This window comes from Globicephala melas, chromosome 16 (assembly GCF_963455315.2).
Source record: "Globicephala melas chromosome 16, mGloMel1.2, whole genome shotgun sequence".
NCBI classification, from domain to species: Eukaryota; Metazoa; Chordata; class Mammalia; order Artiodactyla; family Delphinidae; genus Globicephala; species Globicephala melas.
In genome coordinates, this window is record NC_083329.1 from 61,495,876 (window position 1) to 61,519,663 (window position 23,788).

At 53.2% G+C, this 23,788-nt stretch overlaps 1 protein-coding gene across 6 annotated transcripts in view; it reads right to left on the reverse strand.

Moving 5' to 3' along the window:
* The window catches only part of PALD1 (phosphatase domain containing paladin 1), a 99,066-nt gene that overhangs the window by 2,846 nt on the left and 72,432 nt on the right, over positions 1-23,788 (reverse strand). For 4 of the 6 annotated variants that reach the window (XM_030862496.3, XM_030862493.3, XM_060286033.2 and 1 more), the window contains exons 19-20: positions 17,138-17,293; positions 13,375-15,162 (exon numbers count right to left, since the gene is read on the reverse strand). In XM_030862496.3, coding sequence (XP_030718356.1) covers positions 15,010-15,162; positions 17,138-17,293 — 309 coding nt within the window. In that variant the 3' untranslated portion in view covers positions 13,375-15,009. Of the gene's footprint in view, positions 1-5,339; positions 5,471-6,561; positions 6,708-13,374; positions 15,163-17,137; positions 17,294-23,788 lie in introns of those variants that run through there. The other 2 variants (XM_030862497.2, XM_060286034.2) reach the window with 2 other exon arrangements.

Here is a 23,788-nt window from a genome sequence, read left to right on the forward strand (position 1 = left end):
GCGTTCACTAGGTGTTCTGTAGTTGTTGTTCCACATGTACACGTATTTCTGATATATCTGTGGGGAGGAAGGCGATCTCCATGCCTCACTCCTCCGCCATCTTGAAGGTCCCCCCATCTCCCTGTCCTTTTTATTCACAGGAGTCATCGCCTGGAGGGCTGGGACCTTCACCCAAGGTCCTGCCTCCACTGGGAGGCAGTCAGTGAGGACGTCATTCCCACCTCCACCAGATCCCTGTCTCTCGGGAATGTGGGGCTTCATGAGACTTCATTTCATAAGGCATTTTTCCAAGTTGCAGTAATTCAGAGACCTCACTGCCTCTCCTTTGTCTCTTCACTCCCCTTACTTTTCTCTCACTAACATCACAAGTGAAATACTAAGAAATAACATTTCTTGAGTGCTTACTGCAGTGTTTGGAAGGCTTTACATGCGTCGTCCCAGCAGCCCTATGTGGGGGATGTACTCATCCCTGCTTTAGAAATGAGGTCTCCCAAAAAGTCGAGGAGCTTGTTTCTCCAGCCGTCCCACGGGGTGACCCCTGAGGTGTCCAGAGTGTATTTTGCACCTTCTCCCCTAGTGTCTTGTCTGCATAGTCTCCCCAGCCATCTCAACACAAAGCCCTCAAGTGGCTGAAGAGGACCCGCTTTAGGGGGGTGTTCTCAGGAAGAGCAATCTCCTGTCATCTGCCACTCGCCTTTTTTTTAATTTGATAAAAACATACAGAGCATAATATTTATCATTTTAACCATTTGAAAGTATACAGCTCAGTAATATTAAATACATTCACAGTGTTGTGTAAGCATCACCCCTAACTACACCTGAATCTTTTTCATCTTCTCCAACAAAAACTCTGCACCCATTAACAATAAACACCCCCCACCCAGCCTCTGGTAACCTCTATTCTATTTTCTGTCTCTGAATTTGCCTACTCTAGGTAGGAGAGTGGAATCGTAACAGTATTTGTCCTATGTGTCTCGCTTCTTTCACTCCACATAATGTTTTCACGGTCCATTCATGTTGTCGGATGTGTCAGGACTTTATTCATTCTATGGCTGAATAATATTCCACTGTATGGATATATCACTTTGTTTATCCATTCGTCCATAGATGGACACTTGCATTGTTTCTACCTTTTGACTATGGTAAATAATGCTGCTATGAACATCGGGGCACACGTTTCTGCTTGAGTCCCTGCTTGCACTTCTTTTAGATAAACACCGAGGAGTGGAATTTCTGGGTCATACGGTAGTTCTATGTATAACCTCTTGAGAAACCACTAAATTGTTTCCTGCAGCCTGCCACTGGCTTCTAGGCTAGCCTCTGCCTTGACCTTCCTGTGCCTATCTTCCTACCTGTCAAATCAGGACTTAAACAAGATGCAGCCCAGCTCTCCAGAACTGGAGAGACCAACCTCACACTTATGACAGGGCCATGGCGACTCCAAGCCCTCTAGGCCCCAAGGAACTAGCCCTGCCCACCACTCCGCCCTCCCCCTAGAGCTCCCCGCTACAGCAGTGGCCCTGGGGTGGGGTGGGGGGCAGTGAAGAAAGCCAAATAGGTGGGCACCGTCACTAGGCCTCAGGATTCTCTTGCCTGGAACTGTCCCATTCTGTCTTGATCATCACGGCCTCCATGCCCCTAGCAAGACCTGGCACGTAGCAGGTGCTCCAGAAACACTGTTGAATGAATGAATGTTGGCATGCATTTCTCCCTGCCTCACAGGACGATGAGCTTGTTGGGTGAGGGGGAGACAAGGAGACTGGGGACGGTGGGAGAGCAAGCACTGGAGCTGGGAAGAAGAGCCAAGGCTAGGCTGCAGGGAAGGCCTCAGCTCCTGCCTCCCCACTGCCCCCCACGGCCCTGCCCCCACCCAGAAAGGCCAACTCTTCCCCCTTTCACCTTGAAACAGTTTGAGACCCAGTGTGGGGAGCCACTATTTGGGAGGAAGGGACTTCCAACCAGAGCCAACCAAGGTGGCCCTGCCCTCAGGCACAGGTGCACAAACTCATGATAGATGCCAAAAGGAGGATGAGATCTCAAGGTTTCTAGTTTGTTTTTACCTTTATCACCCATTTCTTAAGTGCCTACTGTGAGACATGCCCTGTGTAAATATGCATGATTTCATTTACTTTTCCTAAGAGCCCTACTTTGTAAGTGAGGAAACTGAGGCTAAGAAAGGTTTGATGACTAGTCCAAAGTCTCCCAGTTACTCAGTGCTGGGAAAGGTAAGATTCGAACCAGGGGTTCTGCTGCCAATGGCCCCGGGTATGTCCTGCTCCTGCCTCCAGTCCACACCCCACCCCACCTGTCTTCCCTGGGCATCCACCCCTCAGCTACTGCAGAACTGGGGCGGTGCCCAGGCGCCCTCAGTCACTCTTCCTGTCCTGGCCAGGCCACAGGGCTCTCACTAGGGCTCCCTCCCCTCTGGTTCCTCGCTCCTCCACTCTGGTCCACCTTGCACTGGAGGCTCCTAGCCCACCCTGGCTGTCCCGCTCTGTCCTCCTCAACATTGGGAAATGACTCCTGCAGGTTGTACATCGTTCTCCAGGGACTAGAATGAGGGGTGCACTTGGTTCCCCTCCCTGGGACACTCACTGAGCCCAGCTCCCATGCCCACCCTCTGGACCAGAAGAGGGTGGGGAAGGCTGGCTGGGAATTCCAGGGAGCCTGAAGGGAAAGTAGAGGGTACACATTTACTGGGCATCCCTGACACATTTACTGGTGTCAGGCAGCACGCTTCTCTGTCACTCTAACCCCCTCAGCTGCCAGGCAAGGACCCCACAGGCAGGACAGGAGGGGCACTGGCTCAAGGCCATGCAGACTGGCCCCGAAGGACCCACTCCTTAGCAGCCGCTCCCTTCCGTCCCCAAGGGCCCTCTCCTCTCTCAGGAGGCCGGCTGCTAGGGGAGCAGCCCGTTGCTGGAGGCAGCTCAGGGGAGGGGCCCGGGGACAGGACTCCAGCCTGGTCAGAACCCCTCCCTGCCCCTTAAAGAGCAAACTGGGAAGAGGAGAGACAGAAAGCCTGTGTTTAAGCTGGAGCCGGCAGCCTAAACATAAACATCTGTTTCTCATTTCAAAAACAAAACAGAAGTATGGCTTGCTGAACCAGTTCACAGGGTAAATGACATGGCAGGGGATTCTATAACTTTGTGAAGAACCCAAACTGCTTTCAAGTCCTTTGGAAACCATTAAGACCACGCAAATGTGCTTATTAAGCAAACCGTGCAAATTAGCTTATAAACCATGAGCAATCCCTCATGCTTCTGATCTGGTATGTAAGCAGGAGCTGCAGGCGCCGCCACTGGGCCCAGAAGGTGCCTTACTCCTGGTTTTCATCTATAGTGTATCTGAAAATAATACTAGGGCTTTCCTTGAAAAGGTTCAGTGATGTAGACGTTCTGGTCAATTCTTCCATAATTATGTCCCCCAACTGTTTCCAAAAAGCAGTTGTTTGTTTATTGTTTTGTTGTATCAACAAACTGAGCAAAAGGGCCTTTATTGGTACCATCTGGAGTGAAGTGCATTCCCACAGCCCTCCCAGACCAGATGTGTGCAGTGGGCTATGCCCTTGTTTGCTACGTGACCTAGAGCAAATGGGTTCCCCTCCGAGTCCTCTGTTCCTCACATCGCCTGGACACACTAACACCTCAGAGTTTAAGATCACACATGGGCTCCTCTGTGGTAAAGGACCGGATGCGGAAGCACCTACAAACACATCAGGTGTAACGGCATCGGGAAGGGGCCCCACTTAATGGGTTGATGCCTGTCTTGCCCCAGATCCCGTAGACAGCTGGGGAATCCTGCCTGCACTGCAGGATGGGGTCTGGGGCGGGAGAGCATTGTCAGCTCCTTTTAGAGATGTAGAAACTGGGGCTGGGAGAGTTGCAGCAATTTGTCAGGCACATGTTAGATGCTCAGAAGTACTTGTCACTCAAGAAACACTCAAGGAGATGTTACTGTGTGCAGAACCACAAAGACACGCCAGCCACAGCCTGTTGTGCTGGTCTGCTGCTCTCACCTCCCCACCCAGAGACCCACTCCCTGCTGGGGCCAATGCCCCTCCTCAGCAAACCTTCCCTGGCAAACCTCTTTACAGAGCTGCGATCCTCCTGTCCTCAGGCAAGGAGAGGGTGGGTCTAGCCAGAGAGGATGCCAGCCAGTGCCCTGATGGGGGAAGCCAAGGCAGGAAGGACAAGGGCCTGTCTCCTGCATTGGCAGGAGAGAGGGACGCAGGGATCCGGGCAACCCAAAGGGAGTGGGGGTCATCTCACACGGCCACAGCTCCCCTCCACCCAGTGCCTTCATGGTCCCCACAGCCCTGCACCCCCAGGGCTCCCACAGACGCCCACCACGCAGTGCTTCCTTTCCATGGGAGTTGGGGACAGCAGGCTGCTTTGGCCACTCAGAGCCTGGATTCTTCAGATTCTCGCCCAAAACCCTCGTGAGGAAACTTAAGCCAATGGACAATGGTATAACCTCCCCATGTGACCAAAGTTCATGCCCAGTTACTGGCAGCCACCCTAGTGGAAATGGCACCCAGGGATCCAACAGAACCCACGCGCAGCCACCTCCACAGGGGGCACCTTTCAAGAGAGCTCTCCACAGAGAGTTCTCACACAGGACACAGCTCTAAGCACAAGCTTCTCCGTGGAGAGCAAGGCTCCCAAGGGCTGGTCCACACTAACATTTTCAGTCGAGAGCAAAGTGAGCAAAATAAGGACCGTGTAGCATGTTAAAGCTATTTCACCTAACTGGAAAGCCTGTCACTTTTATCCCCCAGAGAATTTGTCCTTCTTGTTTGGAGGGGTTAAAAATATCCTTTTATGATACGATAGCATTGTAAGGGGGGTTCATTTCTTTTTAATGGGCCAACTTCGCAAAAATCTGCATCCTAATATTCTTTTAAAAATTCTGCTTGTGGGCTTCCCTGGTGGTGCAGTGGTTGGGAGTCCACCTGCCGACGCAGGGGACACGGATTCGTGCCCCGGTCCGGGAGGATCCCACATGCCGCGGAGCGGCTGGGCCCGTGAGCCACGGCCGCTGAGCCTACGCGTCCGGAGCCTGTGCTCCGCAGTGGGAGAGGCCACAGCAGTGAGAGGCCCGCGTACCACCAAAAAAAAAAAAAAAAAGAAATTCTGTCTGTCTGCACAATCAAGAATTTGGGGAACCACTGGAGAGAACACGTAAAGGAGCCCTCACCCGCTTTGGGGGGGGGTCACAGTTTTTCTATTTGTTTTGAGAGCCTGATGCAAACACTGGATGCTCTCCTGAGCAGAGTATATAAACACAATTTCACACACAACTTCAAGCGTCTGAAGCCCATGGCACCCTCAGTGAAGAAGAAGGAAGACGGGCACCACGAGCTAGTGCCTGGGCAGGCACCCACCCACACAGCCTTAGGAAACGCGGTTTGTGTGGGTCTCCAGGCTCTGGGTTAGTGACTGGTACCAATCCGGATGCTCGGATGGATCTGAGGAGGAAGGGAAAAGAAAAGAGCGCTGGGCAGGAAGTCAGCACACGGAGTCTGCCCTTGGCTCCCTGCACGACCTTGGATGTCACTGCCCTTCCAGCCTCAGATCCCTCCTTTGCTTAGTGCAGAGGTGTACGAGCTCCCTTCGGGTATCATATGCCCGTAGTGAATGAATTTCCAGCAGTGCATGCCATATTCCAGTAGTATGGAAATACTCACTAAAGGCTCATTCATTCATTCTTGCCAAAAATATTTACTGTACCTGCTAGTTTCGAGATCCTGGGACATTCAGAAATGCATAAAGCACAGTCCCCAGCACCCAGTAGCCTCCAGTCTACAGAGAAGGCACTGGGTCACCAGCATGGGTTTGAGGGCAGCTTGACGATCTGAATCCCAGATCCCTTAGGGATACAATGTGAGCCTTGAGTAAATTGTGAAACTTCTCTTGGTCTTGTAAAAGAGAGATCATAATCCCAGCCTCATCTGACTTGCAAGGCTTTGGTGAAATAATGAACGCAACGCCCCACACAATGTACGAAAACCACCCACAGGCACTCAAGAAATCAAACTCTCCTTCCCCTCTCCTGGGAAACACCAAATGCCTTGTGAATTATCAAGTCATCAAACATTTACTGACTGCATTCTGTGTGCCAGGCCACCACAGACCCTGAGATGCAAAGACTGATCACTGGTAGCCCTTCCTTTAAGGAATTACAAGTTAGTGGAGGTCTAGAGAAGTCGATGGACAACAGTGTGAAAGTGTTTTTGAGAAGTGGACCCCGGAGTATGGGGCTGTTCTTCATACAATACTTCCAACCTTCCTGTAGTTTTGAAATTTTCATAATGAAATGCTGGAGGACATGTGGGCACAGCATCTTGAGAAGTCAGAACCCTTTCTCTAAGTATCTTCAGGACACTTAGATCGCAGTGGTGAGGAGACCTGAATCAAGCTGAACTTGAAGCACAGGAGCAGTGGGCTAGGAAGAGAGGGAAGGCATGCCAGGCAGAGGGAGGAACAGAGGGAAATTCTGGAGGTGTCACTGGATCAAGGTACCTGGGCTTCCTCCTTTGTAAAATAAGAACAGGCCTACCTCGTCGGGCTGTCGTGGAACTACTGGAGGTGATGGCATCCGTGCAGCGCCTGGGAGAAGGCTGTGCTGGTTATCCCGTCTGTCCCTCTCTCCGTTCCCCATCTCCAGAGGTGGACCCACCCCGTGGACCATGTTGCTGGCACCTCCTGCAATCAAAGGGAGGCACTGACGGGAGATCAGAGGACAAGACGAGGGAGGAGTCAAGGCATTTGCTCCTCCTCCCTCAGCCCCAGGCTCAGTGATGCTGCTCTGGCCACAGTTACCCCCTTCTCAACTCAGTTTCTGCTGGATGGTCCCCAGAGTCCCCTGAAGATACCTGTGGCAGGCTCAGGTAACACTGTGCTGTCCCCTTGCCCCCTCAAATCTAGGGGAGGTTACTGCTTCCCCCTGTAACTAGTTCCTGAGTGCCTCTCACCATTCCAAGCTGGTTCCCTTAACCCTGCCCACACCTCTGCAAATGGTCCTTTCATTAAATTGTCTTTGAACTTGGAGCTAAGGCTGCCATCCATTCTTTGCCAGGATCCTAACTGCTACAGGGCCTAGTGCATAGTATGAGCTATTTTCATATACAAATTATGATTAAGCATATGCTCTAGTTTCCCCTTCCCAACCCACAGCCCTCAAAATGTCATTAAAAGTATTTATTTTTTAAATTCTATGCCAGAGCTAGAAAAACAAGAGGTCAGAAATTGTGAGGAATCCCTGAAAGACAGAGACTGATGGAACTGGATGGACAGGGGAAATGACAGCCCACAAGCCACGCAGCTGAAAGCCTCTGAGAGAGGAGGGACCAGCTTTAAGGAAGCTTTCAGCTCACAGATGCCAAGCCAGGAGGCAGGAGGAAGCCTGGACCCCTATCAGGACAAGGCTGGAGAATTCCAGCAGAAGCAGCTGGAGAATTTGGCTCTCCCCGTGCCCCCCTCAGCAGCACAGGTCAAGTCTGGGTAGCAGTGGAGTCTGCCAGGTAGTAGCAGCGAGTGGGGCACTCGGGGCAGCATCCTAGGGCTGCTATCCACCTAGCGGCGAGGGGGCACCCTCATCCAGAAGGGCAGCCACCGGCACACGCTGTCGCCAGCAGGTCCCATCCCTTCCCAGGAGTCACCAGTCCAGGCTATGTGCAATAGTCACAAGCCTTACCAACAGGATAACCTGAAATCTCACGACAAAGTTGAGCGCACAACCAAATTCACCAACCACTGAGGAGAACCAACAACATGAAAAACAACACCAAATTCAGTAAAGAGAAGAACTAAACTAACATCCACGGAAACAGAACTGAATAAGCCCTCAAATAATTAATATCTTCAAAGAGATGAGCCTTCTAACACTTTTAGGCTTGCCCTAAAAAATATTGAATTGGAAATCTTATCAATTAAAAATGTGACCTGGGAGGGTGGTGGTAGGAAATACATCCACTACACACCAATTAGAATGGCTAAAGTCAAAAAAGATCGACAATTCCAAGGCTGGTAAGAATGTGGAGGGACTAGAACTCCCGTAAGCTGCTGGTGGGGATGAAACCATCTGGAAAATAGTTGGGCAGTTTCTTAAAATTTTAAACACACACATACCACACCGTGCAGCCATTCTCCTCCTAGGTATTTATCCAAAAGAAATGAAAACATATGTCCATACGAAGACTTGTACATGTTCATAACAGTTTTGTTTGGAATAGCCAAAACTTGGAAACAACCCAAATATCCAGTAACAATTTGGATTAACCAACAGAGGGTACAGCCGTACGATGGAATACCACTCAGCAATACAAAGGAATGACCAACTGATGTACGTTAAACATGGATGACCTGGAAATAAATATGCTGAGTGAAAGAAGCCAGAAAATAAAGAGTACACACTGATGGTTCCATTTATATAAAACCCTAGAAAATGCAAACGAATCTAGGATGACAAAAAGCAGATCAAAGTGTCCCTGCGGAGAGGGATGGGGGAGGGAAGGTCAGGAAGGAGCAATTATAAAGCGATATAAGCAAACTTTCAGAGATGATGGATATGGTCATTATCTTGATTACGATAATTTCACAGGTGTATACCTATGTCAAAACTTAACAAATTATACACTTCAAATATGTACAGTTTATTGTATATCAATTATACCTCAATAAAGTTGTTTTTAAAAAACTTTTTGGAACTGTAAAAAAAAAGAAAAGTTTGTATTGGAAAAGGAGAGTTAAAATGAACAATATTTTCCTCATCTATTTTTGTGCATGTTAGTTTTTACAGGGTACCTCTGAGTGAAAGAGTAAGAGATATAATTAGTAGTCACTTGACAAATCTTAACAAACATTTGGGGGCATATTTTCCAGAAAGTGAGAGAGTTAATGACTCCAATATCCAGGTAATACATCCTTTTGCAATTCCAGTGTTTTCCAATTCTCAAAGCTTATAACAAAATTACACGAGTACCCATTTGACTGACAGCTAATAGAAAAAAAATTTTTTAATGCTTTGATGAGAGATCATGATGTGATTTTTGGCATATTACTCAGAAGAGGTTCATAGAATCAAACAGCAGTACTATAGCAAAAAGTCACCTCTACTAGTTTATGTGATCACAGATTCTCAATGTTTACATTTATAAGAACAAAAATAGGTTATCTGAAGATAACAAACAGAAAAACTTGCAAATGTGACCAAGGAAAACATGTAAGATATTCATTAAGATGGAGAAAGAAGACAGGCACAGATGCACAGGAACCTTCTACATACTTAAGAGAATATTACAAGGTTTTCCCTGGAGTCCCAGTGGTTAGGACTCCGCCTTTCCAATGCAGTGGGTGTGTGGGTTTGATCCCTGGTCGGGGAACTAAGATCCTGCATGCCGCTGGGTGCGGCCAAAAGAAAAGAGAGAATATTACATATGATTTTACATTAATAAATTTGAAAATCTTGACAGATGCCCATGTGTTATCCTGGGAAAACGTTGGTATTTTACCAAAATTGACCCAAGGAAAACTAAAAGTCCAGAAAAGAGTAATAAAGATTTAAAAAATTAAAAATCCACTCGAGAGTTTTTAAACTTAGGATGGAAAGTCAGAGATGGTTGTTGGAAGATAAATGGATGCTAGAGGCAATGGCAATCACATGTCTACTGTACGGACCCATGTACACACAGGGACCTAACATATGACAAGGGTTGCAGTTCAAGAAGTAGAGGAACTTGGCTACTCGATAAATAACACAGGCCAACTGGATCCGCATTTGGAAAAAAATAAATTATATTCTCTACCACATGTCATTCACAAACATTTATTCCAGGTGAATTAAAGAAAGAAACATAAAGGACAATACTGTACAAGCAATCAAAAAAAACCAGGAAGTAGATAAGTAACCTTGGGTAGAGAAGGTCTGCTGACACAAGACACAAAATATAAAAGGCAAAAATCTGACAAAATAAACTCCAAAACAATTACGGATAAACTGGAAGAAAGAACTGGCTGTACATCTATCTACCTACAAATGAAACAGACTGTATTAAAATTTTTACACCTATTAGTTTAAAAGAGACAACCCAGTAGAAAAATAAGCAAACATATAAGAGAGCAAATCCAAATGGCCAATAAACCTATAAAAAGATGTTTCATCTCATTAGTAATTGGGAAAATCATATTAAAATAAAAACAAAAGACTCTTTCCTAATCAGATGGGCAAAAATTAAAAGACTGGTGACTTCAAATGTTGGAGTGGGAATGGGGAAATGTGTGTTTTCATAAACTATTGATGTTTTAATTCAGGGTGAGGTGGGCAGATGGTAGGAAAAGAAAGAATATACTAAGGGGAGGCGCAAAATGAAACTCAAAAGCCCCCATCATAGATAATCTACCAGAGTCATGCATAGGAAACACGTACTTCTTGTGGGTGTTGAGGGGAACCTCTTGAAAGAACACAGGGGTTTGAAAAGCGTTGAGTGTAAGAACCACAAGACCTTGTAGGAGGGTTTTCAAAGTAATCATGCTTTCCCCTCACCCCGCTCCCAACCCACCCCAGCAAAGGCACACTTCCAGAAGGACTGACATCTCTCTCCCCATCACTGAAAATGTCAGAGGATTCCAGTACCCAGAGCTGGCACCGACATCCACCTTTGAAATGAGCACGGGCTTGGAGTCAGACACTCTCTTGGCACATAGATCAATGGAACAGAATAGACAGCCCAGAAATAAACCCATGCACTTATGGTCAATTAATCTTTGACAACGGAGGCAAGAATATACAACGGAGAAAAGACAGTCTCTTCAGTAACAGTATGGAGGGTCCTCAAAAAACTAGAAAGAGAACTGTCATATGATCCAGCAATTCCACTCCGGTATATCCAGAAAAAACAAAAACACTAATTCAAAAAATGCACCCCAATGTTCACAGCAGCACTATTTACAATAGCCAAGACATGGAAGCAACCCATTGCCCATCAGCAGACACACAGATAAAGAAGATGTGGTATTATATATGTGTGTGTATACACACACACACACACACAAATATTACTCAGCCTTAAAAAAAGAATGAAATTCTGCCATTTGCAGAAACAAGAATGGACCTAGAGAATATCATGCTTTGTGAAATAAGTCAGAGAAAGACAAATACTATAGGATATCACTTATATGTGGACTCTGAAAAATACAACCAACCAGTGAATACAACCAAAAAGAAGCGGACTCACAGATACAGAGAACAAGTTATTGGTTACCAGTGGGGAGAGGGAAGGGGGGATGGGTAATACAGGGGTAGGGAAGTGAAAGGTACAAACTATTAGGTGTAAAATAAGCTACAAGGATATACTGTACAACATGGAGAATATAGCTAATATTTTATAAGAACTATAAATGGAGTACTACCTTTAAAAATTGTGAATCACTATATTACATACCTGTAACATATACTGTACAGCAACTATACTTCAATAAAAAATAAGTAAATAAAATTAAACACATATGAGATTCTATTGTGAGCCACAAAAGTAGCGAGAAGTTTTTAAAAAGTGGACTAGGCGGCGCTGGCCAGGCATGATAAACAGTGAGCTCATTAATTGCTATTTGAGACTATCCAGTAGGACATTTCTGGAGGACAAACTGAAAACCTTTATAACGGTTTACTTAGGAAATATTCCCTTTATTTAGGAAATAATCAGAGGTTGGCACTGCCATTCGCAGATTTAAGGGTGTCCACCCAGATAACTCCAAGCGCCTCAGCCCTGCCTTCCCCACCCCACCCCATCCACAGAGAAGGTGGGCAACGATTTCCTTCCACACGGGCCCCAGTCCACAGGCCCCGCAGCCCCACACTCGAGATGGAAGGGCAGGGCGGTGCGAGAGAGAGAAAGACAACTGAGTCTGGCTGGAACTGTAACATATGAAGCTGGAAACCGGGCTGATGGTGTCCCTACGCAGTGCCAGAGAAGGCCGCCTTAACCAGCAAGAGGGACAAGGAAGCTGCCCAGAGAGGCCAAGGAGAGGGTGAGGGTGTGTCATTCAGGTCCTCAGAGTGGCAGACACCACGATGGGATCAGATGTGCAAGAGATTTGTGGAAACCCGTGAAGGATAAAGGAGGAGGTGGCAGAAGGCAGGAAGACCACGATGCGAGTCTGACGCCCGTGAAAGGAGAGAGGGAGCGAGAGCCCTACGCTGCAGGGTGGGTCTGGGGAACCCCCAGCCAGACCAATGGGGAGGCCCCGGGCAAGGCTGCCACGGGTAGAAACAGCGTGGCTAGTGGCTCGAGAGCCCTGCCGGCCTCAGTCATCGTCTGGGAGAGCCCGAGCGGGGAAAGGGCTGGAGACAGAGCGCGGCCTTGGTGTGTGTTGGATCGAAGCTGCAGTGGCTGGAGTTGTGCCATCTGCTCTTGCAGCGGGTTCTCCTGAGGGGGGATTGGAGCGGCGCACCCCCGGTGATGCTGCAGAGGGCATCCAGGGCTCGCTGGACAGTATTCCAGTTTCCAGTCCTGGTCGTCCCAAGACCCTGCCGCACCTCCATCAGGGTCCCAGGAGATCCTTCTACTGATCATAGTTTTACAATCCCCTCATCCCTGGCAGAGAAGTGCTGAACCACCGCACATACGGACACACGTGCACACTGGTGTATACACCACTGCACTCACATCCAGAAGCCACACAGAGCATGCCTGGACTCTGCTGTGCTGGGAAATAACCCCAGGAGGCCTCCCCGCCAAGGCTGGGGAGGTCACCAACCCTATGCGGTCGGAGCTCTGGGTTCCATTCTCACCACCCCCAGCTGACCTTGGAACTACAACCCAGAGGGTCTGATTCCCCTAATCCTGGAAGAGCTTAGAGAGAAGGCTCAGGTCAGCACTCTCTCTGCCTCACTCTCCCTACTGCCTCTTTACACGCCAATTTCTCAACACAAGTGTGTTCAAGCCTTCAGGGGCCTAAAGGGACCAAGGGGAGCCTGCAGGGATAAGAAAAGGAAATAGAGGTGGAGGACCACCCTCCTTCATAGCCCTTGAAATTCCATTTTGTTCCATTTCGCTGGATATAACAGTCCTTCACACTTTAGCGTGAATTAGTCTGTTATGTTGCCTTCTTCAAGAAGGGGCTCAGCACGTCAGCCGTGGGCATCCAGAGTGAGATGGTCAAACATAGTTGGGGATGTGAAGGAAGAAGAGAGACATCCAGGAAAATCCACCTTCTCTGAGAATCAGGTGCACTACGGGCAGGTGCTCTTGGCTCTCCCTGCCCTCCCACCCTTACTCTGAAGTAGCAGGGACCCCAGCTTGCATCAGTTCTGTAACACCTGACCCACGCTGAAGACATAGGCAGCCAAGCGCACTTCACATTTAGCCACTTTTAATGCTCAAAAGCTCTGTACAAAAAAAAAAAAAAAAAAATCACAAATGAATCCTCACAACACCCCTGTGAGGTAGGTAGGCAAGTATTATTCTCCCATTTTACAGATAGGGAAACTGAGGCAGAGAGGTGATGTGACCAGCCAGTAGTCCCAGCACAGCTGAAAGTCAGGGCCAACCGTGAGAATGCAAAGGATCCCTCCCAGTTCAGCCCTGATCTCTGACCCCTCATCTAGACCTTGTCTGCAACAAAATGAACACTTTTTACTACATGCAAAAATAAAACCAAAAACAACAACAAATCTGGAAAGGTAGTGAACAGACATACAGTAGATTTGCAAAAGAATTCAGCCAAAATGGTCATAAATTTTCCAACACTAGGTAGATGTGAACAACTCTGGCCTCTTCCCCCTTTTCAAAACACCATGACCGGTGACACATCACCTGTTCTCTGCACAAGTGCCGGTGTCCAACCAAGAGAGACCTCCCTGGCCCCAACGAGCCAGGCCAGGAGGACAGCGTCCACACCACTCAGCCCCTGTGCTTCGGGGGACACCAGCCCCAAGAGGGAGAGCCGCAGACTCAGCTCAACACCGCCTGCCTCTCCGAGCAACCCTCCCACTGTCTGCACAGAGCTGGTCCCGGCAGCTGCTAACTCAGCAGCACTTGGCCCCTTCTGCCCCCACTGGAAGGATGCTCAGCAATGATGGCCTGGAATCCACGTGCCCCCTCACGCCATCCTTGGCCCACTCTCACATGCCCCACTGCTCACTCAGGGCCACCCGGCAGTCTCCGGGGCTCCTGCCACAGCAGGTCGGGGCACAGGCCACTCTGGATGGCGGGGCAGGGAGGCAGTGCTTCCCTAGACCTCCCGCCCATGGTTCCAGAGAAATGGAGCTGGCCTCTTCCACAGGGCTGCATGCACCTTCTGGAAGCTCCTTCTTCCCCCGAGAGGGACTCCATTTCATTTTCAGCTCCCTGGAAACCTCCAAAGTCCTGCCAGCCCAGAGGAGGGGAGAGGGCAAAGGAAGGAGAGGCAGAGGCCCCTGCGGGACACACCGGGCATGTGGTTGTCCTTCAAGTCTCCAGGTTGAGACAAGGCATGAGAGGCAAGAAAACTGGGTAAAGCTGCCTTTAAGCTAACAAATCAGCCCGCACACAGTCCACTCCCCAGGGAGCCCGGGGCCCCCAGGGCGGTGCTCAGGCAGCGAAACGGGAGAAGCTGCGTGGGAGAGCCACGAGAGAGGGCAAGAGGGAAGCCAACACTGGCCAGGGCCGCTCCGCCAGGGCCCGTCAGAGCCGCTCGGGGGAGAGGGGAGGGCGAAGCGGCGAGGGGCTTCGCTTGGCAACTTGGGGAGTGAGCTCCTTGCAGACGTGATGCCACACCGGCCTTCCTGCAGACCCTCCCCGCGCCTGCCATTCACAAAGTATCACTGTGCACCAACTGTCCTATAAAAGCTCTTTCAGAAAAGGGGTCCCCACCCATGCCGGTCTCTCTGCTAAGCTGAGGAATCATTTCTCAGGGCCGCTGTCAGTGAGCAGCACCAGCACCCCCAGCCTGCGAGGGTAGGAGGTGGCCCCGTGGGAGGCGACGGTAGCAGGGGCAGGGGGAGCGCGTCCTACAGGAAGTCCCATTCCTACAGGACGTCCCCTGCAGAGGAGGGCTCAGGGCTGTGGCTCTGCTCCTGCCACCGGCAGCGCAGCCTCGAGAAGGGCTGGTCCTCCACGCTCTCAAGCTCGGGGAAGCCCAGCTGGTTGAGGATCTCGTAGATGCCGGCCTTTGCTGCCACCTGGGGAGGACAGCAGAGATGGGGGCAGAGCTCCAGGGAAGGGGGGTAATCATTCAGGTCCCCCATCCCCCTCTGTCACACCATCCTCCCCTCACTGGGCTCCACAGATACAGGCGAGTCTGGGGCCCAGCGCTGCCTCCCCCCAGCTCAGTGACCTGCACAAGTTTGCGTCTCGATTACTATTAACTGCTCTGTGCTTCCACTCCCTTATAATAGGACTGCACAGTGTGGAGGGCGGCACTGCACAGAAAGCGCCCGGCAGGTAGTGAACAAGCGGAGAGCAGCACGGGAGGCCAAGCACGCCCCACGCCTGCGTAGCCCCGACGCTCCCGTGGGGACCTCGGGAGCAGAGGCCAGCTGCTCCCGGTATTACAGCCAGGCCCTCAGGGCGCGCTGGGGAAGGCAGTGTGGGTGCAGCAGCCAGCAGGGGCCCTTTGGCCGTGAGTTCCAGCTGTGGAGCAGGCAGGCCCACCAAGGGCCTCAGCTCAGGCGGGTTAACTGGGGCCTCCCTGGACACTCTCCACACAGCCCTATGACCCAGACCCTGGCACTAGACTCAAACCACTCAACGACCAGCCTCCTTCTCTCCCCACCGCCCCGGGGGATGGAGAGGATGCAGGCTCCACTCCAAACAGAGGCCCCTGCCCTCTGTTCATCCCGAGGCTGGAACCCACGCTAGGGGCTGGACCAGCAGTTCTCGCCCTCCTTGATGTCCCCAAACACCCACTACCCAGGTTCAGCCAGCGAGCTCCCCAGCCCCTGGTCCCCCTGATTTCAGCTCTCTGAGCAGAACCCAAGCAGAAGTGTCCTAGGTCCCCCACCACCTTCACCTCCACCTCCAAGAGGAAGCTGAGCCCAAGGCCTGCTCAAGAGGGTAGCCCCAAGGTGGCCTTGGTGTGACCCATGCCCTATCAGGACCACCCGGAAGGCTCACCTTCAGCAGAAACGCCCGGCAGCCACCACTCCCGCCACCAGGCCCCGTGGTGGCCTCCCTGCCTCTGTTCCCTCACAGCTCTGACCCCACGTGCACACAGACCTAAGCCCCCCTACCCTTCCTATACCCAGCACAGCCTCCCATCCTCCTGCACACCTGCCCCACGGGAGCTAATTCCAGCCCTGAGTCCAGATTAGAACTGCCAGGACAGTCTGGTGAGGTCAGTAGGGGCCAGTGTCCCGGCGGAGAGGTAATTACAGGCCCCTCTGCCAAGGAGGGAAGGAGGCCTTTCTCCTGCCCTAGAGGTGCCGAGGCAGCGGCTCTTCCTCTAAAAGCAGCCGAGCTGGGGGAAGAAACAGGAAGAGGCAAGCAGAGAGGGAGGGTGGAGGCGGCAAGAGAGGGCAGCGTCTCAGGCCAGACATGGTGGGCTTTGGCGCCAAACAACCTGCTCTAACGCTGACCGTGAACACGGCACCTAACCTCTCTGCGCTCAGTCTCCTCCTCTGTAGAATGGGAGCATACAGTCGCCACGTAAGGCAGACCCGCTCACACGAGCTCTGGCAGACGGCACTGTATGCATCTCACGGAATCCCCACCACAGCCTCCTGAGGTGGTGCTGACGTTGTAACGCCGAGGACAGCAGCTCAGAGGGGCTAACTAACTTGTCCGAGGCCACGGTTGCAAGGCAGCAGGGGCCGAGCCACAGCGGGAAGCCAGAAGGGCACAACAGTGGGCAGGCGTGTAGCACCCAGGTGACGCTGGCCTGGGGGACGCAGGCAGGGAGCAGGGGCTCAGCCCAGCACCCGCCCTGCTGTGTCCCCAGGCGCCTCGTCTCCTCCCTCCCCCGCCTCACCCATCCACTCACTGCCTGCTGAGCGCGGAGGCCGTGCTGGGAACCCAGAGCTGAACGAGACACGATCTCAGGCACAGGGAAGCGTCCTGTACAGTGAGATGAGAACTCTGCCCGCTCAACCCTGCCCGCCTGTCCCTGGGCCCGGGGAAGACGCACAGGGCGGTCCCGGCCCCCGCCCCCGCCCTCACCTCCCGCATCCAGGTGCTGAAGGGCCTCTGCCAGGAGCCGGCCTTCTCCAGGTGGAGGTACGCGTTGAAGAGCACCAGGCAGACGTAGCGTTCCAGGTACTGCAGGCTCCGCAGCTGCAGCCTCCGGGCCTCCCGCTCTGACTTGGCCGCTTTCGCCTAGAGGACGGACGGCACGGGGCGGGAGTCAGAGTGGGTGCTCACCCCCAGCCGGGGACACTCCACACACGCTCTACACACATACACCCGACTCACACACTCACAGACTCTCACAATCGTACACAGCCCCCCCCCACACACACATATACACACTCACACACCACATGCCCTCGGTCACACACACCCCACACACAACACAGTCACATACACACACACACTGCATACACACACTCCACACTCACACACAAACCATACACACACACACCGACATACTTACACACATACAGACACACTCCCACACAACACACACACTCTCCAAGGCTGGGGACAGACACAGAAAGACCACAGAAGCAGGGTCAGCAACAGGGACGGGAGCTCAGGGAGGGACAGGCTGGGATGGAGGGTGGGGCATCGGTCTTTTGAACGGCAATCCTGAGCACCTTCTAGGAGAACAGGCCATGCTAGGGAGGGAAGGAACAGCCGAGTGACTAAAGGTAGCTTCCCAGAGAGCACAGGATGCAGCTGGGCCTTGAGGGCCTGCGTGGACTCGGATAAAGACAGTGAACACCAGACGGGGCGGCCAGAGGTGAGGATGGTGCCCAGCAGGTAGGGGGACCGGGAAGGGGCTGGCCTGGCTGGAACAAGGGTGTGAAGGGACAAGACGGGAACTGGGTTGGCCCCCAACTGTGGAAGCCACCCTGGCGCCAAGAAGTCTACCCTCTAAGCCAGCTTCCCAACCCTGGCGTGCAGATGCCTGGGCCCCACCCCAGACCAATCAGACGGGAACCTCCAGGGGGTGGGCCTGGGCACAGGGACAGTGAAAAGTCCCCGGGGCCATTCTAGGGAGCCAGGGTTGAGCTCTGTGGCTTTCGCACCGGGGAGCCACTGAAGCTTTGAGAATAGGAGGGACCTGTTAACGGAAGACTCGCGGGAGACTAACGCTCAGAAGGAAGAGGCCTTACATGGGGTCCCCTCCAGGTCCTCCTCCGTGTCGGGCCCAGTGGGAAGGCGGGGGGACAAGGCCCAGGACACACAGAGCCAGCTCTCCCCCTGCCGGGTGGCTGCCACCATATCTGAGCGTGCTCCTCCAACCCACCGCAGAGGGACCGTCACCCTAGCGGGGAGCCCGGGGGACTGAACGCCACACCTCACCTTGCACTTGCACCCTCCCCCTGCTCACCCACACCACCCCCACCCTGGCCTCCAGCCAGAGCCCACGGCAGCTCTCTCTGCTCCAAGAAGAGGATGTGGCATAGCGGCCATACCTTCAGGCAGCGGGAACACCCAGGGGAGGGACAGCCAGCCCCCGGGCCTCTGGGAACCAGGAAGGGCAGCCTCCCAACAACTGGGCCACAGCTGGAAGCCCTCCCACGTAGGCACACGTCAGCCTACACGAGTCTCCTCCAGGCCGCTTCAGGAAGGCTCCTGGGTAGGCCCCCGCCCCAGACACGACACGACCCACAGCCCTAAGAACCGCGAGCTGGAGCGGGCTTGCTTGTGGGACCTGGAGTCCCGCACCTCCCACTTCTGCCTCGGGTGACTCAGCCTCTGAGGCCTCTGTCGTCTTTGCCCCCAGGGTCGTGGGAGTGGGCGGTTGGCCCACCACCCCGTCCAGAAGGAGCTCTGGAACCTTGGGGACAGCGAACAGGGCCCAGCTGGGGCAAGGGGACCACAGCCAGCACCCTGACTCCCTGGGAGACAAGACTGGGCTCTGGTCCCAGCTCTGCCATTTAAACTCTCAGCCCCACGTTGCTGGAGGTCACATCGCTCAGTAAAGTATGGCATGAGGAAGCACCTATAAACCCTGGGGGGCCACACGGGTCCAGCCATTCACAGAACGGGGGCCACAGCCATGGCACAAAGGTGGGGCACACACAGGCCCTGCCCGCAGACACTCGTGGTCTGGGGGAGACAGGGGACAACTGCCAAGCACCCAGTGCAGCCGGACCACGGGATCGAGGCAAGGCAGGTAGTGGACGAGGGAGGGCCTCCAAGACGAGGATTTGAGGTGCCCTGAGAGGGGGAGGAAAGGGTCAAAGAGTGAGGCAGAGGGGGAGGGGCTTGTAGCAGCAGGGGGCCCAGAGCCAGGCAAGCCCTGACCCTACAGACAAAGGGGCCAGCGAGGGCTTCTAGATGTGAGGGTAGGAATGGCCCCAAGGCCACGGGTGCGGGAAGTTGACTGGGGCCGGTAGGGGCAGGACGTCTACTGTTTTAAGGATGGCTCAACCAACCAACTGCTCAAAGAAAAGCAGTTTTGCTTAGAAATTAGGCAGTGGACCAAAAAAAAAAAAAGAAGATTTTACCTAAATACAAACTGCGGCCAATACAGCATGACTCTGCCTGTCTCTAAGGGTGACTATTTCATGCCGCGCGGCGCTGGGCATTCACCACCCGATCCCTTACGCTGCTCCCCAGTCTCCATCCAAAGGCTGGGAGCCTAGTTAAACACATTTTCTTAGAAAGAAGGAAAGGAATTCACCCACAGTGCCACCAGGCAGAGTCATTTTAAACTACTTTCAAGAGCTCAGAAGTAACTTCCTGTTGGGTGTGAAGAGGCCTCAGCTCGGGACTTGGCCCCGGGCGCAGAGCCGCGGCGGCTCTATCCTCTTGGTGCCCCTGCTCCAGAGGGGACAGAAGCCTGCTGCCCCCAGAGATTCCAGCAAGGATTCTGAGGAACACCTTGGGTGGAGAGGTCAAGTGATTCCTTCCGAGACCCTACTGGCAAGGTAGGGTGGAATTATCTCTAAATTCAGACTACTGGGTCAAGGTGACGCCGGACACCCACCGGAAGGTTCCGTGGGCGCTTCCTGCCCGACCGCAGTCTATGATTTGAGACAATGACCCATCTTCCTAGCAAAGCCCTGGTTTCCTTAAAGTCACCCCAGGTTGGCACTGTCTGGGGAAGAGGACAGGCCAGCCACCTCCAGTAGATAAAAATAGTGGAGCTGTTTTTAGATGGCCTGGCAGGCCAGGCTGTCATTAGCTGTGGTGGAGCGGACAGGGCTTCCTCGTCCACTGGGGGCTAAGCGCTAAAACAGACGGGGCCCAGGGAAAGTGGCCAGGGCCCTGGGTTCGTCAGGCCTCTCAAGCCTCCAGTCTGCCCAGCATCAACGCGGGCCCCGAGGTGCGCTGCTCCTTGCTGGGCCACGTGGGAGAGGCCCGTGGAGGCAGGGCTGGAAAGCCTCCCCGGGTGTGCCCAGGCCCCCTGCATGCAGGTGCCAGGCTGAGCACAACGCACGCAGATCTGATGAGGAGATTCTAATATGCCCTCCAGCAAACCCATGAAGCAAGAGGGACACTTCATGGTGCAGATGGGGCTCAGCAAGGTCACAGAGCTCCAAGCTGGGACATGAACTCCAAAACCCCAGCTCTCCTAACACCCTAGGCCTTTCCACCACAGTCAAGTCCAAGTGCTCCCTGCCTCACTCTTGCTTCCGTACCTTTACCCTCTCTCTTCCTCCTGCCTGGAATGCCTTCCCCTCCGCCGGGGCTGGCCGCGTTCAGCTGTCCCTCCAGGCCCTGGACAAGCCACTGCCTCCCGAGGCTCTGAAGCATCCAGCCCCACCGCGCGCTTCCCAGCCTCCTCTGCTCTGCACCAGTTCACTAACTACTGCATTACGTTCCATCGCGAAGGCTTCTAATTGCTTCTCCAAGGCATGACTGGCCTCCTCAAGACAGCGATACGCCGGGGCGGCAGGCACCAGATTACAGCCAGGTTTCCATCTCCGCCTCCCTCCTGCTGCCCTGAGCGTCTGACTAGGACCCAGCGTGCAGAGGGTGCTCAGCTGGTCAACGGGCACTCACTCCCTGGGTCATGTCGCCCTTTCAGTGTCATACTCTCAGTGTCATCTAGGACTGAGCTTCCAGATTCCCTGGGGACCCCCACGTGTGCACCTGTGCCGGGGGCTCCGGACTCAGACGTGTAACCACTGCTCAAGAGCTCCACGTGGACAAGGTTCGGGCTCCTCAAATTCCACAGCACACTCCACACGGGCCTCGGGACCGCTCCCCAAACCTGCCCTGCCCACAAGCTCGCCATCTCACAGGCGACTCCTGCTGCTAAGGCCCAAACCGACATCCCTCCTCCACTTCTCCCTTTCTCAGCCCCACATCCAGCCAATCAGGGAATCCTGTCAACTCTATGTCAACACACCCCCAGAAGCTGCCCCCTCTCACGCCCCAGTCAAGCCACCTCATCTCAGTGACGGCATCTGACTGGCCTCCCTGCCACCGCCCTCAACCCCGCCCCTGCTGTCTATTCCCCGTGCGGCACCAGAGTGACCCTGCAGTCATTACTGGAACCTCCCTGCTGCCCTCTCCCCACCCGCTCCCCAGGAACAAGCATGGCCTGGCGACCACCGCCCTCCAGCTGAGGCGGGGTCCAGACTGGGCGGGCGGCCCAAAGCCCTCAAAGATGGTCAGTTTCTAAGGGGCAGGGCCCCAGAGCTCAGACCCCACCCTTCTTCTCAAAATTGAACGCCACCCCTCTCCTTGGGGGCTTTGCATGAGTCCCTGTAGACTCCATCCTCAGGCCTGCGTGGGCTTGAAGGGCCTCACGCCCAAGGATGCTTTCCACGCCTAGTCTCCAGAAGGGAGAAAGAGGCCCTTGCCCCAGAGGCGGGTAACTGATTTTCCAAAGATGTCATATTTTGATCAGCACTTTCAAAGCATGAAGGGGCTAAACCTGGCACCATGTGCTCCTCTGATGTTCGTTCAACAAACACCAGCCACCCTTAGACCAGGTTCTGGGATTCAGTGCTGACCAGACACGGTCCTGGCCTCAGGATCCCACTGTCCCTACACATAACCAAGGTAGTCAGCCTGGTGTCCCGGCCACTGTACACCCCACTCCCACCTCGCCGGTACCCAGGCAGGTGCTCACCGCCACCCCTCAAGGCAGGTGGGGCAGCAGTAGTGACCCCGGGTGACAGATGGAAAAGCAGAGGCCCAGGCAGGTCAAAGTGATTTGCCCAAGGTTGTGCCAGAAGTTACTAGCAGAGCCTGGGCTAGAACCAGGGTTTCCGACCCCCTCCCAGGGCTCTTCTGGTTGCTGGAGAAGAGCGCCCTCTCCTGGAGACCAACGATGTGGACAAAGAACCAAAAGATACAGAGGTGGTAGAGGGGGCGGCCTTCCTATTTAATCACACAATGACTTACGCAACTGTCCGCTTTCCATCCGCTCACAGGCAGACATCTGTGAAGCCCTACTTGTGCCAGGCAGGGTCTGAGTCAGGGTTTCAGGGATGAGCCCTTGTACGTGGAACAGAGATGAGCAGCAGAAAGAGGCGCCTTTAGTGACAACCACGAACTTGACAATGACAGCAATGAGCACAGAGGCAGGGTCTCAGGAGACGGAGAGGGTGCGGGGGGGAGGGGGGAGGCAGGGAGACGGTGGGGTTGAGATCTGAACCCCTCCCAAACCACTGAAAATCCCAAGCCTGATGGCGCACATTCAGAAACCACGCCCGGCACCCTGTCAGCGTTCCCCTGACGGATGCCGTTGCACAAACCAGCACAGTCCCCCGGAGGGTGGAAGTGGTTCCAGCTCAGCCGTCTGATGGGAACGAAGGGAAAGCAAGGGAGGTCTCAACTACTGAGAACATGAGCCTACTCACACACTCACACACTCCCACACTCACACTTACACACACAGACCCACACCCACACACTCCATCTGAATGAAAGCTGCTCACCAATCCACTGGTTCTATTTTGGCCTGGTGTGAAAGAGCCTTGGGAAGCAACCCTTTCCTTCCATCATATTTTACGCGACAGCTCACAGCATTCCAGGGTTGCTCTAATTGCAGGGCCTGAGACACTTTACCTACCAGGATGAGGTCTCCAGGGAACAACTTTGGCCATGCCGGAGTCTTGGAGAGACAGAGAGAGACCGACTTGGGGCTCAGGGCCAGAGCTCTCTCTCTACATTTCTCTTAAGAAATACTCTTCGGGACTTCCCTGGTGGTGCAGTGGTTAAGAATCTACCTCCCAATGCAGGGGACACGTGTTCAATCCCTGCACCGGGAAGATCCCACATGCCGCAGAGCAACTAAGCCCGTGCGCCACAACTACTGAGCCTGTGCTCTAGAGCCCGTGAGCCACAACTACTGAGACTGCGTGCCACAACTACTGAAGCCCGCGCACCTAGAGCCCGTGCTCCACAACAAGAGAAGCCACCACGGTGAGAAGCCCGCGCACTGCAATGAAGAGTAGCCCCCACTCGCTGCAACTAGAGAAAGCCCGCACAGCAACGAAGACCCAATGCAGCCAAAAATAAATAAATAAATAAATTTATTTTAAAAGAAGAAATAATCTTCGCCCTTGCGGTGCTGAGCTGGATCTCTCTGACCTCTTAGCAACTCTGCACCAACCCAAGGCAGTGCAACCAGGAAGGGCTGGTGGCTTCCTTGCCAGCCCTTTTTTTTCTGCCACAAGAGAACTGTCCCCTGGGTCATGGCCATCACAGTGAAGGAAAGGAATGCAGGCCAAGGAGTTA